Genomic DNA, 16757 nt, shown 5'->3' with positions numbered 1-16757 from the left:
AACTCAGACTATCATCCAGAATTTCTTCAGGCTAAATGTCCAAGTGTACTACCAGAGTAATTTAAAATATCTCCCATGGAGATCTGCCTCCACAGCTTGCATGTCAATATATAGTAACATCAAAAAGACTATCTTCAAACTCAGCTACTTTAAGCTTTCAAAATGGTTGGTACATAATTGAGCACAGCTGAACAGAATGAAATGAATAAACCTGTGTTTATCAGCTCCCCAGGTTTAATGAACGGCACTAATTCTTATTTATGAGGTACAAGTATAGTTCCCATGTGATTCTCTATGCAATCCAATTTATTTAGTATTTTTAAATCTAAGCCTACCAATTGAATTAAATGGATTTTTTTTTTTTTTTTTTTTTTTTTTTTTTTTTTGAGATGGAGTCTTGCTCTGTAACCCAGGCTGGAGTGCAGTGGTGCAACCTTGGCTCACTGCAAGCTCCGCCTCCCGGGTTCACGCCATTCTCCTGCCTCAGCCTCCCAAGTAGCTGGGACTACAGGTGCCCGCCACCACGCCCGGCTAATTTTTTGTATTTTTAGTACAGATGAGGTTTCACTGTGTTAGCCAGGATGGTCTCGATCTCCTGACCTCGTGATCCGCCCATGTCAGCCTCCCAAAGTGCTGGGATTACAGGTGTGAGCCACCGTGCCTGGCGAATTAAATGGATTTTCGAAGACTGCTGATGCCTGGTGGGAGCCAGCCACATCAACACCATGCTGTCTCTATCAGTATTCTTCCCGTCTGCTGTGCCCCTCTATACTGATCTACTTTATAAACTTTAAAACTTCAGTCATTAAATAGAATGTCTTTCATCCAAATAGTTTTTATTAATAAACAAAGGATATAGATATGTGATTTACCATATACTTGGGTGAGAAAGAGCAATTTATCCTATTTCCATTTGTAAGATAAAAAGACTTTAAACAATTGCACAGAACCACAGATCCAAAGGAACTTTCAAAACAATAACCTTGAGAAATGTCACTACAAAATTACTCAAAGATGTTGCCATTGGTCATTTTTACTTTTCTTGTAACTGCCAGTTTAATAAGCTACCACTTTTGACTTAAAATGTTCCAATTACTCAGCTAGCCCTTTGTAATGCATTATTTCATTTCATCTTTACATTGGGAGGTGGTATTTTTCATTTTATAGATGTGGAAACTGGCTTTCCAACATTAAGTATTCCGACAGCAAGTAAGTGGAAAAGCACCTAAACTCCAATGCCTGTTATCTTAAAAGCTACACTACTATGGGCTGAGATAAATTTTAAAATCTTCAAGTCATGCTTCATTAGTATTTATTCAACAAACATTAACTAATATGGCTGGATATTATGCTCAGCATTGAGAAAAGGGCAGTAGGCAAAAGTCATGAAGACACGAACGACCAAACCTTCATTTACAATTGAGTGTAGTGTGTGCTTTAAGATTCTACAGGAGCACACAGCATAAACCACACTTGTTATGTGGGTGAGGAAAGGCTTCCTGAAACCTGAAGGAAGAGTAAGAGTTAATGGGGAGGAAGCGGGGAGGGTAGGATGGTGTAGGGATTGATATTTCATGTCAGATATAAAGAATAACACAAGGCCAGGTGGGGAGGCTCACGCCTGTAATCCCAGCACTTTGGGAGGCTGAGGCAGGTGGATCACTTGAGCTCGGGAGTTCAAGACCAGCCTGGCCAATATGGCGAAACCCCGTCTCTACTAAAAATACAAAAATTAGCCACATGTGGTGGCGCACACGTGTAATCTTAGCTACTCGCGAGGCTGAGGCACGAGAATCACTTGAACCCAAGAGGGGAAGGTGGCAGTGAGCCAAGATCACACCACTGTACTCCAGCCTGGGTGACAGAGTGAGTCTGTCTCAAAAAAAAAAAAAAAAAAAAAAAATACAAGTAGGAAGGTAAGAAAGCAAGAAACTTTCAAAGAACTGTCCAAAATTCAGTAGCCAGAGGCATGAGGAAGCTGAAGAGGATGAGGAAGGAAGGGCCTTACAGCAGTTTGGACTCTATCCAAAGAGCCATGGGGAGCCACAGAAAGATTTTAAGGTGAATAACAGGGTCACAGCTGTACTTCTTACCCCAGTATAACTAGGTCACTATAACTGGTTTCAAATTATTCCAGACTTCTTCCAAACATTAAACTTAATGCACAGTATTTGCTACCACAGAATATCTTCGAAATAATATACCTGGAAAGCTTTGAAGATAATTACAAAGAATTATCTTTGAAGACATACCAAAAAAAAGTGTATATCTTCCCAAGGTGAATGTTTTTTAAAGAGTTTAAAGACTTAAACATTATTTGAATGTTTAAGTCCTGCCACATCTGTAAAATTAGTCACAGCACACCTCATACACAATTTTTTAATACACAGTGTACATGAGAAACGTATATGATTGTAGGAAGAGATGAAAAAGACTAATCTAAAAGGCAATCAACTGTGACAGGGTGGCCAAATTAGGGAATGACTTTTTAAAATATGGGTAGTGCTGCTGTAATAATGTTTTGCAGTCATCTACTTAAGACATTTCTAAGTCTTAAATTGATACTCATGCACTTTACTATTAAATTAAAACAATACTTCCTAGGTTTGGTTCATGAAACATTTTGCTGTTTCTACAAAGTTTGCAGCTTTCACTGGTGACTGGCGAAAACCAATGACATCCTGCTTTAAACCCTATTCAACTTTAGAGTCTCATTTTTTGCTAAGAAAATGACACTGAGGCCGGGCACGGTGGCTCAAGCCTGTAATCCCAGCACTTTGGGAGGCCGAGATGGGCGGATCACGAGGTCAGGAGATCGAGACCATCCTGGCTAACACGGTGAAACCCCATCTCTACTAAAAAATACAAAAAAAAAAAAAAAATTAGCCGGGCGTGGTGGCGGGCACCTGTAGTCCCAGCTACTCGGGAGGCTGAGGCAGGAGAATGCCATAAACCCGGGAGGAGGAGCTTGCAGTGAGCTGAGATCACGCCACTGCACTCCAGCCTGGGCGACAGAGCGAGACTCCATCTCAAAAAAAAAAAAAAAAAAAAGAAAATGACACTTAGTTGCTATACAAACATTCGTGTTTCATTAATGGATTAGTCTTCAATGTCAGTTTCAAAATCTGGCCTTTACTCCAGAAGCTGCTCAGAACCACTTTCGTTCAGAATGAATGACAATATCTCACAGAACATGCAGTAGCAATTGATCGGGAGAATTCTCTAAGGTGCATGCTCATCACAATAGTAAAAACAGAAAAAACTCCCAGGGTATTATTCAAGTGACTACCTTCATTAATCATTGTAATTAAACAGGATTTGTGATGGAAGAAAATTCTCTTTTACTGTAATGACATTTACTTAGACTTTCCACTTTGTACGGAGTATGTAGAATGGAACCAGCATTGGAAAGTCCTTCAATTCCGGTACTGTAATCAAATCCTTTTCTACTTGGTACTTACCCTGTTTAGATGCAGCAGATATTTTTTAAAACCTGAGAACAGTGACCTTGTATCCCACACTTGACCTCACAAGCCTGGCAGAGGATCACACTATGGCTGTGCTTGGCACATGCTGAACTATTAATAGTAGAAACTTGCTGAGAGGCAGTTTTCTCCTCGAGCCAATGTGGGTCACACCCAAGCTAAAGAAGAGTGGGCCCCAATAGCATAATTTAAAACATATGAAATCTACCTAATTATATGTGAAAATAGCTCTTAAACTCAACAAAACATCTTACAAAGTCACAATGTGGTAAACATTACAGGTGTTCATGGAGTACCTTCCAATAAACAAAAGTAAGTAAAACAGACGATTTTCAGAAATTAGTAAATACAGATGCAAAGGCATCTGAAAGACACTGAGCCCTCAGGCCAGTAAGACTGAATTATTAGTTAAAATACAATCATATCTAGAAGAATGTGCTGATTAAAGGGGGGCATTGAGTCAGCTACAGCAGCAGAAAAAAGGGGCGACCAAAAGTGCCTGCTATGTGTCAGATGCTTTTCCAAGTGCTGGGGAAACAGCTAGCAAGCAAAACAGGCAAAAATCCTTGCTCTTATAGAGCTTACATTCTAGTATTGGCAGTGCCTATTTCCAAATAACCAGGAATCCTAAGCCACAGATTGCAAATTTTTCTATCCCACCAGTGAGATCATCCATCCTTGTTATGAGATATATACACTGGACTACTTTGGTCTGATGACATGAGATCTTTAATATCATTCTCCTAGTTCAAATCATGTAACCTTATTATTGTGATGTAACCCTCACAAAGACTGCCCATAGGAAGAGGATTCGTCCATCGTACAGTCTATGTTCACTGGTGTCTGTGACAGCAATTCCTCACTGAATGTTGATACAGGCCTCCTGATTTGTCATCGGTCTCCTGAGCTCCATAATGCTTCCCTAGAAGACTCAAGGTATCAACAAAATTAGTTACCTGAACAGGCCAAGGGAAATTCATTCCCAACCTATGAGGCCTCTTGGGAAACAGACTGGCAGCCTGGTCCTCTAAGCCCTACCAAAAATGGCCCTTCTGATATTTGAAATCACAAAGCTGGAGGAAGATTCTCAGGCCACCTATAATAGCCCTAAAACTCCAGTGATAAGAAACTAGACTACCACTTATCTGAGCAACCCAGAGAAAAAGATGAGATACCTAGTGATTAAAGAACACCTCCTCAGTTGGAGGGGATCTTTCTTTTCTTATATGTGCCTTATTTTATATGTATTTGTCTTATATCTTTACTACTAGTTATTTAAAAGTAGAAAATTTCTCTATTTTATCTCCACTAGCCAGATAGTGACTTGTTCATAATATTGAAATGTCTGAAGTATCAGCAAATGAATGACTATCCAGTCAATCACATATAAATGACATTTTATGCCTATAATCTGATCTACAGCATAAAGAAGACATAAACTTACTATTTTCTTGGACTCTGGCCACAAATCCCATTAAAGGTAACTGAGGAGTTACCTGTAGGATGGAGGGAGGAGGAGGAGCAAGAGATACTGCAAAAACAAAAAAGGTGTGGAGGATAAGGGATAAGGGCGAGTTACATTAAAAGGAAAGGATAATACAATAAAATAAATACATAAAGGAGGGAAACTACCATTCACAAACATTTTATCAGTGATCTCAAGGATCCCCTGTTTAGGGACAACTCATTAACACATAAAACAAAGTACTGGGGGAATTTTTAGTAAGTTTTTGAAAATCACAACAGGAAGCATTTAGCATACAGAGATATGTTAAATATATATAACATAATCTTATGTTTTATATATATATAACATATAACTGATCTTTTTTCATATCGTAACATCATGCCTTCTCAATGAAAGCATTTCTGCAGATTACCATGATGTTGTTTTCTGAATTTTACATTTAAATGTTTGTCAATACAGAGAGAAAAAATATTACATCCCAACACTCTAAATGTATACTTTTTATTACTCTAATAATAGGCAAGTTAATTGGTTCTTCACTCATTAATTAGACAAATACTGACTTCCTACTAAGTAAGTGGCAAACACCTGCTATGAAAACAGTTATCAAAACCATCCTCTGAGAATCGGGTGCTATGTCATTACAATTTTTCATAATCCGAACTCATTGGTACATTTCCTCCCTGATGGTGTAGAAAAGTGCAGGCCTTAATCAAATCATTCCACTCTCCTTCCCAAGGTAGATTTCCCTGCAACTCAATCACCTGGCACAGTGCCTAGAGCTAGTAAACTGTCAACAAATGTTTAACATATATAAATGCACTAATAAGCCAGGTATCTGTGGAAACTAAAGAGGCAAAAACAAAAAAAAGAAAGATTACAGTTACAGTTTCCTTTAGAATGGGTACGAAGTATGATATGCATTTTCTTATAAAGAGAAAATGACTGTATTCGCTCCAAAATATAGTTAAGACTAATAAAACTAAAAAGATGAACACGTCTCTGCTCTAAGGAGATCACATTCTATTGAAATAGAAGAATACATGATAATCTTAACCCAACAATATTTGTAGCAATTCCCCGGAAGTAGTGGTGGAGGTGAGGAGGGCTACAATGAAATGACCTCTCAACAGGGACTTGAAGAAAGGAACCCGCCAAGATGACAGGGGTTGAGAAAGATAATCAAGTTGAGAGAACCAAGTGAGGGTGAAGGCTCAGAGGCATAAAACAGCATAACCAGTTCACAGGACCAGAAATGCTTCCATATGGCTAGGAAAAGATACCCAAAGATAAAGTAAAAAAAACAGAAATATCAATGGGAGGATATGAAATAGGGAAGGATCTTATATGCCTGGTGGAAGAGTGCTTAGTGGAAACAGGTTGGATTTTCAAGTCACTCAGCCTCAAATCTCTGATCCATCATTTCCTGGCTGTATGGATAGTCAGTCAATTAACTTCTTCAGGCCTATTCCATAAATGTGATACGAAAACAAGGTAAAGCAACCTACTTCACATAGTGGCTGCAAAGACTAAAAAAAGACAATGGATGTGGAAAGCCTAACCCAGTGGCTGGCACATAATAAATTAAAGCAGTTTCTAGAAAAGGAGAGAACTTTAAAAGTGTGGGAAGAGAGTACTTGGCAACTAATGATTTAGCTAGCATATCAAGGACAGCAACAAGTTGAAGATCATTCTTAGATTTTTACCCTTCGTAACTATGAAGATGGAGATGTCATTAACTATGTTAAGCCTGGTAGGCAGTACTGGGAAAGAAATGGGATGGTAAACGGGTAAGTCAGGGAGAGATAATGATATGATACATTTGGGTTGAGATTATGCAAAATATCTAGAGTTGATGCTATGGACAGATGCAGGGAGGACATACAAATGCACAGACAAGAATTAAGCAGATAATCTTGAATATCTAGATGCAAAGAACAGAGTAGTATAACTCTAGAAATTGGTACCTTTCTTCAAAAGACACCTTTGGTTAGGTTTTTCCCTAAAGTCATAATTCTTGGCAGTAAATCCTTGATTTGTGTGTCTGCTTCCCACTCAGAGGCTTACAACAACTGTTGATATGTTCATAATACCACTTCCAAGGGTAAGCAGAAGACAATGAAAAGAGAAGGTAGCACAGACAAAAAAGATAAAACTGAGAAACAGTAGCAGGCAGCAACTGGCACTAGGAGAGTAGAGACAAGGCATGTGTTCACATCCAAGATGAAATGCTCCTTTTCTGTTGGAATATATTCTAACCTTCCGTGTAACAGAAAAGTGGGAAATTTCCCACTTCAGTCACTGTTTCTCTACCAAATATAAAAAAAGACCTTTTGGTACTCAGCTAAAAAAGAACAATTAGGTGCTTAACCTACAGCAGTCTTTTTGTGGGTAGACTGAGGTTGAGGTTGTTTTTTTTAAGATGAATATGCTTATTTCTTTTCTACTTCTGAAAGTGAAAATCTGAAGCCATAGTGGTTTTAAAAAGTACACCAGCGGCCAGGCACGCTGGCTCATGCCTGTAATCCCATCACTTTGGAAGGTCGAGGGGGGGTGCATCACCTGAGGTCAGGAGTTCAAGACCAGCCTGGCCAACATGGTGAAATCCCATCTCTACTAAAAATACACAAATTAGCCAGGCGTGCTGGCAGGTGCCTGTAATCCCAGCTACTCGGGAGGCTGAGCCAGGAGAATCACCTGAACCCGGGAGGCAGAGGTTGCAGTGAGCTGAGATCACACCATTGCACTCCAGCCTGGGCAACAAGAGCAAAACTCCATCTCAAAAAAAAGAAGTCCACCAGCAGCCAGGGAAAGATCAATCGCAGTTCTTCCTTAAAAGAATGACTTGGTAACAAGTTAGACTTTTTTCAAAGCTAGTCTAAGGCATGTTCAAAAATTCAGTTCCGTCTGGGGTTACAAAGGTCATCCCAAATTCTACTTTTCTCCAGCACAAACCTTTAACAAGGTGGTCCAAATTAATTCAGATACCATATCATTTTCTTGTTGGACCATGTAAGATCTCATCTGACAATAATGTCTGTGAGCCAGAATATACTTTCTTGGAGTTGAGCTGAAACCAAACCATTTTTAAGTGAATTTAAGCAGAATTCTGAGCAAAGAATTGTTGCAATATTCAGTTCTAATCCTAGTCATTTTGTGAACAGGCAAACAAGAGCAGGAAGCAAACTTGTTTTCATTTCATTTAGCTAAAATGATTCCTCATAAGACTCTCCCAATAACCACCAAAAGATCTCCAAACTTAGATTCTGTTACATAAATTTCACAATATACAAGAATGAAGTTAATGTGAAGACAGGCTCACCATGTGACTGGAATTTATAAAGAGATCATAAGTAGAAGAGCTATGAGAATTACAGCTGTGTGCACAAAGCAACGTTTAGATATAAACAGTAAAACGCTTTCCAAGCAAACCAAACCTAAATGATGAGTCTGTGCTGATGGAATGTACAGACTTTCCAAGTACAACCTTCCTGGTTATTTATAGAGTTCTTTGAAGCATCACTGAAGCTTGTATTTTAAATGTCCAATTTAAAAAGTTTGGAAAAATAAAATTAAGTTTTTACATCTTATTTTTACAGCTTTATACTCTGAGAATATTAGACAAAATAAGCACTCTAAACACTACTTCTAAAGCCATTACTGAACATCACATTTAGATGATATATATATGTATGTTATATAGCACATGCAAGTTTAGATGCTTATATTTTTTTTCCCAGTGAAGGAAATAAACAATTTGTAAGTGTAGTATTTTCTAAACATGAATACCAATGTAGAACAAGAGGTAGGTAAAAGTGAATTCAGGCTGGACGCGATGGCTCACACCTGTAATCCCAGCACTTTGGGAGGCCAAGGCAGTAACAAAATGACTAGGATTAGAACTGAATATTGCGACAATTCTTTGCTAAAAATTCTGCTTAAATTCTCTTAGAATGGTTTCTTTTCTGCTCAACTCCAAGAAAGACAGTATATTCTGGCTCACAGACATTCTAGTCAGATGAGATCTTACATGGTCCAAAAAGAAAATGATGTGATATCTGAATTAATTTGGACCACCTTGTTAAAGGTTTGCCTTGGAGAAAAGTAGAATTTGGGATGACCTTTGTAACCCCAGATGGAAGTGGATCACTTGAGGTCAGGATTCAGAGACCAGCCTGGCCAACCTGATGAAACCTTGTCTCTATTTTAAAAAAAAAAGAGAGAGAGAGAGGGGCATGGTGGCATGCACCTGTAGTTCCAGCTACTTGGGAGGCTGAGGCAGGAGAATCGCTTGAACCCAGGAGGTGGAGGTTGCAGTGAGCCGAGATTGCGCCACTGCACTCCAGCCTGGGCAACAAACAAAGCAAGACTTTGGGGAAAAAAAAAAAAAATCTTCCTGCTCCTGCTCTTTATTTATACTTTGCTAAAGCCCCATCACATCAGTATTCTTCTAGACATTTTAGACATTTATGGTGGTGCTGTAACTTCACAAATCATTTACAGAATATGTGAAATGGCTTTTATTTTCCAATAGCACTATCCCAACATTGTTTTCTACTTTTTTAGTCGCTTTTAATACCATTCAGGGGTTATTAAGCCTGACACTTTCTCTTTGTGAAACAGCACACCCATTCAGGAACTCCTATATCTCATAGAACTATACATCTCTTGGAACCAACATTCACTTTATGAACTTTTTTCCAAAAACTTTTAAGAATTTATGAGCAGTAAAATACATGCTACTTTCTCCTAAAGCCTTTAATATTTACATGCTACATTACTGATTCATTAACAAACAAGGTTTATGTAAAGTATACATATACATACTCACATATGGATATATGTATATTCTTCTTGACCACAAGGTGCTTCATATTTACATTTAAAGTAGAGACTGTTAACTCATAATTAGCCCTATGTGTTTCTATGACCCCCCCTCTTACCACTGGCAACATGAATGATAAATTGGTATTCCTATTTCATTGGCTGGATTAGATTAAGAAATAATGAGAACCAAAGGGATTTCAGTTATGCCCTGATCAAAGGGTTCCTTTCAATAACTTGTTTCTGAAATAATCTCATGAAAAAACAATTATTGTGCTCCTAAGACTTGGCACTAGACACTGGGTGTTACATATTTTAACTCCTATAATTGCCCTTTTTCAAACTCAGATCAAATTGTACATTAACAAATATAGTAATAACACTGCTAGATTTACACCTCACAGAACCCCACTGAATTTATATTCACATGACACCCTCCAGATTGTCAGCTCACTTCCTGAGAAGCATGCAACCACAGCAAGACTCCAATTACCAAAAAAAAAAAAAAAACCTCATAAAACACACACTTCAGATCATTTTTGTTAAATCAGAGTATTAGTTACTTGAGAAAGCACAACAAATATTCTCATTGTAAATATGAAAAAAATAGGGACAATTGCAGGGCCAGTGGGAGTAATACAGAAGACTTACATAATTCTTTTTTGAGATAGGGTCTCACTCTGTTGCCTAGGCTGGAGTACAGTGGCACAATCTTGGCTCACTGAAACTTCCACCTCCTAGCTCAATCAATCCTTCTGCCTCAGCCTCCTGAGTAGCTGGGACTGCAGGCACCTGCCACAGCGCTTGACTCATAAATAATATTCAAATGAATATAAAATAAAAGTACATCCAACAGCCTTAGAACACTGATTCACAAATCATTAAGTCTTGCAAAAAGAGATCTTCCAAGAAAATGGTTTAGTTAGAAAAAAAAACTAGTTTAGAAAAAGTACTCTGATTAACCAACTAACAATGCTGTGGCCACCCACTTTAAACAGTTATCAAATGCCTGGAGATGAAAGGCAGAACTTAATAGAGCAGAGTACAGAAAAACAAAAAAGTGCAACTAAATTGACTCACACATTACACAGAAAGCCTAACAATCCCAATTCACCTTACTTCCATGAGTGAGAAAAATACTTTTCCTTAAAATCATTTCATAAAGTGGGAATATTTTTACTTTAACATATACTTTCAAGCATTTGAAAATCAGATTTACAAAGAAACTATTGAAATATGTATTATAAAATACATTTAAATATGTGCCTAAACAGCCTTCAAATAAATTCTACCTACAGCGTTCTCATAGGACTATTTTGGAGCATACACGAACAAAGCATGAAATGTCCCTGTATAGGCTGGGTGCGGTGGCTCAAGCCTGTAATTCCAGCACCCTGGGAGGCCGAGACAAGCGGATGACTTGAGGTCAGGAGTTTGAGACCAGCTTGGCCAAGATGGTGAAACCCCGTCTCTACTAAAAATACAAAAATTAGCTGGGCATGGTGGCAGGCGCCTGTAATCCCTGCTACTTGGGAGGCTGAGGCAGGATAATTGCTTGAACTCGGGAGGTAGAGTTTGCAGTGAGCCAAGATTGTACCACTGCACTCCAGCCTGGGTGACAAAGCAAGACTCAGTCTCAAAACAAAACAAAACAAAAATTAGCCAGGCGTGGTGGCAGGTACCTGTAATCCCAGCTACTCAGGAGGCTGAGGCAGGAGAACTGCTTGAACCGGGAAGGTGAGGTTGCAGTGAGCCAAGATTGTGCCACTGCACTCCAGCCTGGGCAACAGACGCAACTCCATTAAAAAAAAAAAGAAAAGAAAAGAAAAGAAAAAAGAAATATCCCTGTATATACTTACTATATATCATGTATAGTTTGTCTCAAGCTCTAACAGTGAAGCATCTCTCAGTTCCATAATGGAACCAACCCATTTTGGACTAACATCTGAGAGGGCCAAGGAGACAGCCCAGCTTCAGCAGAACTATGAAACAGGCTATAACTAAAATTTAAAATTTTTATAAACTAAAATTTAAAAATAAAAAATGCATTTAAATACAAAACAGCACCTGAACAAATGTAAATCTGAAAACATGGTTTAAAGGAAGAATGTATAAAAAGGGCAGTTTTGTCAAATTTAAGTTCGGAATGATTTAAAAAGAACTGCACAGCCAAAAACACAAAATGTGATAAAAGATAGAAGTATGTATCAATTAAGGTAGTTGGTATTCACACTATGGTTTGCACTGGATGGACTACAAATACAGCATTTAACTTACAAGAGGACCCAGAACAGAGAAGGAATTTGGATAAATGAACAAGGGATTCATTTGGCATTTAACAAACAGTTCCTGAGCAGTATTCCAGGATGTAACTGTTTAAAAGACTGACAAGGTCTCAGGCTTTCATGCACTTTATATCACATCCTTTCATCCGCCTTCCTCTCCACAAAAGAGAAGACTTGGGAGGGTAAGAAAAGATTTTTTTTAATACGTAGGTAGGACAATAGAAAGAACATGGAACTCAGGCCAGGTACAGTGACTCATGCCTATAATCCCAGCACTCTAGGAGGCTGAGGTGGGTGGATCATTTAAGGTCAGGAGTTTGAGACCAGCCTGGCCAACACAGTGAAACCCCATCTCTACAACAAAATACAAAAATTAGCTGGGTGTGGTGGTGGGTGCCTGTAATCCCAGCTACTCAGGAGCCTGAGGCAGGAGAATCGCTTGAACCCAGGAGGCGGGCGTTGCAGTGATCAGAGATCACGCCACTGCACTCCATCCTGAGCAACAGAGCGAGACTCCATCTCAATTTAAAAAAAAAAAAAAATTAAAAAACAGAAAGAAAGAACATGGAACTTAGAAAACCTAAGTTCAAATCCTAACCTGACCATCACCTCAGCCTCATTTTCCTCACCTATAAGATATAGGAAAATGATCACCAATCTTATTTTGTACATGATTCTAAAAATCAAATGAGATAATATGAAAACATTAGTTAAATTAAGTGTTTATGCTGAAGGATCAAATTTCTTCTGCAAGACTCTTACAAAGAATATCACTATAGATCGCAGCCACAGAGACAAACTGCAGCTCCATAAAATTCAAGGCTTATCAAAGATGGAATGAGTTGAACCCAATATCAGAGGTGTTCACACATAGGCTTACTGGCTTCTTGGCAAAAATACAGAAAAACACAGTAAGTTGACATACCATGTCCACAATAGTCATGGTGTCTAATATTTGTTCTTGCCCTCTCTGGGGAGTAAACAAAATAATAATTATGTATAGCATTAAATATGTTCCAGATTAGTTATTCCGTATGCATGATACAACCGATTATTCAGTGTAATTATTGTATCTGATTCAATTTACCCAACTCCTAGTTTTTCCACCATGGGTTTGGTATGAGAATTGTATAAGCTAATATAATTCCCTAGCACAAAATAGCTTCAAAAATGTTCTCTTTTCCTTTGTTACTTCTAAATTCTGTTCATGTGCACCCAACTTTCATTATTTGTTATTTATAGAGTAAGGATGTCTGATGAAATAAAAAGGAAATAGCATTCACCACAATGTTATTTTAAAAAGCAAATAACCACTAAAATATTCAAAAAAATTCTGCTCAGAAAAATTAAGTTCTATGACTTTACCTGGAAATCACGTACTGATTTTTTTTAAGAATTGAAAGATACAGTATTAGCAACCTACAATTCATTCATTCTCCCATTCATTCAACAAATGGTACTAACCACTACCATGCACTATTTGTAACTAAGGGTTTCTTGTAGTTGAAAGTTTTTAATTAGATACATTCTATAGAATGCAAAAAAAAAAAAAATCTAACCTGGATTCTGGCTATAAAAAGGTCCTCCATTCATCTGATTCTGAAGGCTTGTTTGTGAAGTGATGGAAGGAGGGCGTCTATAGGGCAACGAGCCCCCTATTGTTGGGGGAGTATGGCGAGAGGCAGGCCTATTCATGCTGTAAAACTGTACAGGATGACCTGAAAAAGAGATAGAACATACATATGTCATTAAAAGAAAATTATCTCAGATCATTAAATACTTTATGTACAATGCCTAAATCTTAATAATTAAAAACAACAGCTAGTTTAACTAGTATCTGAAATACACAATGCAAGGTGAGTTGTTTGCTGATATTGTATCATAGTACAAAAGCAGAAAAGCAAACAAAACTATGATTAAGTTTGGAAAGCTGTATCTAAATAGTTTACTAATTAGGGCTGGTGCAGTGGTTCATGCCTGTAATCCCAGCACTTTGGGAGGCCAAGGCAGGCAGATCATTTGAGGTCAGGAGTTTCAGACCAGACTGGCCAACATAGTGAAACCCCAATTCAACTAAAAATACAAAAATTAGCCAGGCATGGTGGCATGTGCCTGTAATTCCAGCTACTCGGGAGGCTGAGGCATGAGAATCACTTGAACTCAGGAGGTGGAAGTTGCAGTGAGCCAAGATTGCACCAATGCACTCCAGCCTGGCTGATACAGTGAGACTCTTGTCTCAAAATAAACAAACAGTTTGCTAATTAACACTATTATTTCACTAAATTAAAAATCTGATAGGGTTTCAAAATCATCACAATTAATTAAAATTTATCTACCCCACCCCCAAAATATAGTCACTAAACACTGAAAACTAAAATCAACAAGAATGACGTTTGGGAAAGCAAGAGAAAAAAATGTTTGACACACAGTCTTATTCCAAAATAATAAATAATAAAAAACGTAAGGTAGCAAAAAAGTTTGTTTAAAGGAAAATAAAGTATTTCAACAAAAGGTTAAATGACATGATTCCAAATCAAACACTTCTTTCATTTAATCAAAAAATCTACCACGAAAGCTACATTATTTTGTCTTAAAATTAAAATCTAGAAAATTTACAATCATGAAAAAAATTAAGATATAAAAACAGGGTCAAAATACATCTTATTTTTAATACCATCCCTAAGTCCATACACAGTTACCATCAATTTCACTGTATTTTGCTCTCTTGAGAGTTCTTCCACAGCTAATGTCAACTGCAGACATGATTCCATTATCCATCAATTTCCTAATAATATAATCCACTCCCTAAACTTCACCTTGACTTCACTCCGACCTACATTAAGCTGAAAACTTTTTCTTACAGACAGAGCACTACAGCACCCATGAGAGTACACCAGCAGACAAGAGAGAAGGAGAGGGCAAGAGAGAAGAGGAGGGGGATAAATAAGTAGGTGGAGAAGAAAGCAGAAAGGGGACGGGAAGCTAGAGGAGGAGAAGATGAAGGTGGAGGAGGGCAAAAGGATAGAGGAGGGGAAAGGAAAGGAGAAAGAGAAAGGGAGAAAGAGAGGAGATAAGTGAAGAAGAAGAAAAAAAACACTTTTGCTAAACCCAACAGGAAGCCAGAAGGCAAAAGAATCCACTGAAGCATTTCCTGGAGGTCAGCCTACTGGAGAAAAGGGGAGAGTAGAAGAGGGGGCACTGGGGGAACAGATGATACCTGGCATATTCATCTAACCATTTGTGCCTAAGGTTATCCTGAAATTTTTTTAATTCTAAAATAAACTACTTGAGACACAGTGAGATTAAGACTTATGTAATGTATAATTTGATGAATGCTTGATTTGTTCAAATCTTCATGATCAAACACTGCAGTCATATCCTCTTCCAGGCTTCATATATCTCAGTTGAATCTTACCATCTGTATTCTACTTTAATATGAGACTATCTTCTTGGTAATTTTAAAGTAATAGAGGAAAAAAACACTTTGACAATTTTTCATCTTGTCTATTATTATAAAATGGCTTTACGTGACTAAAATTGCTCTATAGGAACTGTAAGTTTATCAAGCTTAGATTCATATGGAGTCATATAGATTATAAGAGCACTCAAGGCTTGTTATAACATTTAATCATCTTACATGTGTCTCAAAAACCTAAAACTCAATTGTGTTGTATAAAATCTTAAGCACTCAAGCTTAAACACAATCCGCTATCAACTGAGAAGCCTCTGTAACCATGATAAACATGAAAACGTACAAACGATTTAAAAGGCATATTTAGTTATTTGAACCACTGAATACAATTATTAGCATTTCAGTAATTAATCTATAACAAACTAATACAAACCTAGGATCAAGTTAAAAACATCTGGATTAACATCATTATGAATTTTATATAGTTAGATCTAGTCTAAAACCTCACATGGGCTGGGCATGGTGGCTCAGGCCTTTAATCCCAGCACTATGGGAGGTGGAGGCGGGTGGATCACTTCAGATCAGGAGTTCAAGACCAGCCTGACCAACACGATGAAACCTTGTCTCCATTAAAAGTACAAAAAATTAGCTGGGTGTGGTGGCTCACGCTTGTAATCCTAGCTCCTCAGGAGGCTAAGGCAGGAGAATCGCTTGAGTCCAGGCAACAGAGGTTGCAGTGAGCCGAGATCACCACTGTACTCCAGCCTGGGCTGTCTGTCTCAAAAAAAAAAAGACACTATTCACACTATTAATGAGAGATTTACCATTTGGGGTTTTAAAAATATATATACCTAATTATCATAAACCTAACGATAAAACCTGAAACTAAAAACTTCTAGAAGAAAACACAGAACAAAATCTTTATGACTTCAGGTAAAGAGTTCTTAGATACGCCACCAAAGCACAATTCATTAAAAAAAAAAAAAAAGAAAAATAACACTTAATAAAAATGAAGAATTTCTGCTATTTGAAATACATTTAAAAAATAAATAGGCCGGGCGCGGTGGCTCACGCCTGTAATCCCAGCACTTTGGGAGGCCGAGGCGGGCGGATCACAAGGTCAGGAGATCGAGACCATGGTGAAACCCCGTCTCTACTAAAAATACAAAAAATTAGCCGGGCGCGGTTGTGGGCGCCTGTAGTCCCAGCTACTCGGGAGGCTGAGGCAGGAGAATGGCGTGAACCCGGGAGGCGGAGCTTGCAGTAAGCTGAGATCCGGCCAC

At 38.1% G+C, this 16757-nt stretch overlaps 1 protein-coding gene across 41 annotated transcripts in view; it reads right to left on the bottom strand.

The window, feature by feature from the left end:
* Positions 1-16757, bottom strand: part of LOC105468060 (abl interactor 2) — a 118844-nt gene that overhangs the window by 28506 nt on the left and 73581 nt on the right. For 24 of the 41 annotated variants that reach the window (XM_011717996.3, XM_071073255.1, XM_071073251.1 and 21 more), the window contains 2 exons: positions 13622-13780; positions 4930-5016 (listed from right to left, as the gene is read on the bottom strand). In XM_011717996.3, the coding sequence (XP_011716298.1) occupies positions 4930-5016; positions 13622-13780 (246 nt within the window). Of the gene's footprint in view, positions 1-3094; positions 4408-4929; positions 5017-13621; positions 13781-16757 lie in introns of those variants that run through there. The other 17 variants (XM_011718000.3, XM_071073257.1, XM_071073261.1 and 14 more) reach the window with 2 other exon arrangements.

Source organism: Macaca nemestrina, chromosome 11 (genome assembly GCF_043159975.1).
Source record: "Macaca nemestrina isolate mMacNem1 chromosome 11, mMacNem.hap1, whole genome shotgun sequence".
NCBI classification, from domain to species: domain Eukaryota; kingdom Metazoa; phylum Chordata; class Mammalia; order Primates; family Cercopithecidae; genus Macaca; species Macaca nemestrina.
This window is presented reverse-complemented; position numbering and strand designations above follow the sequence as displayed.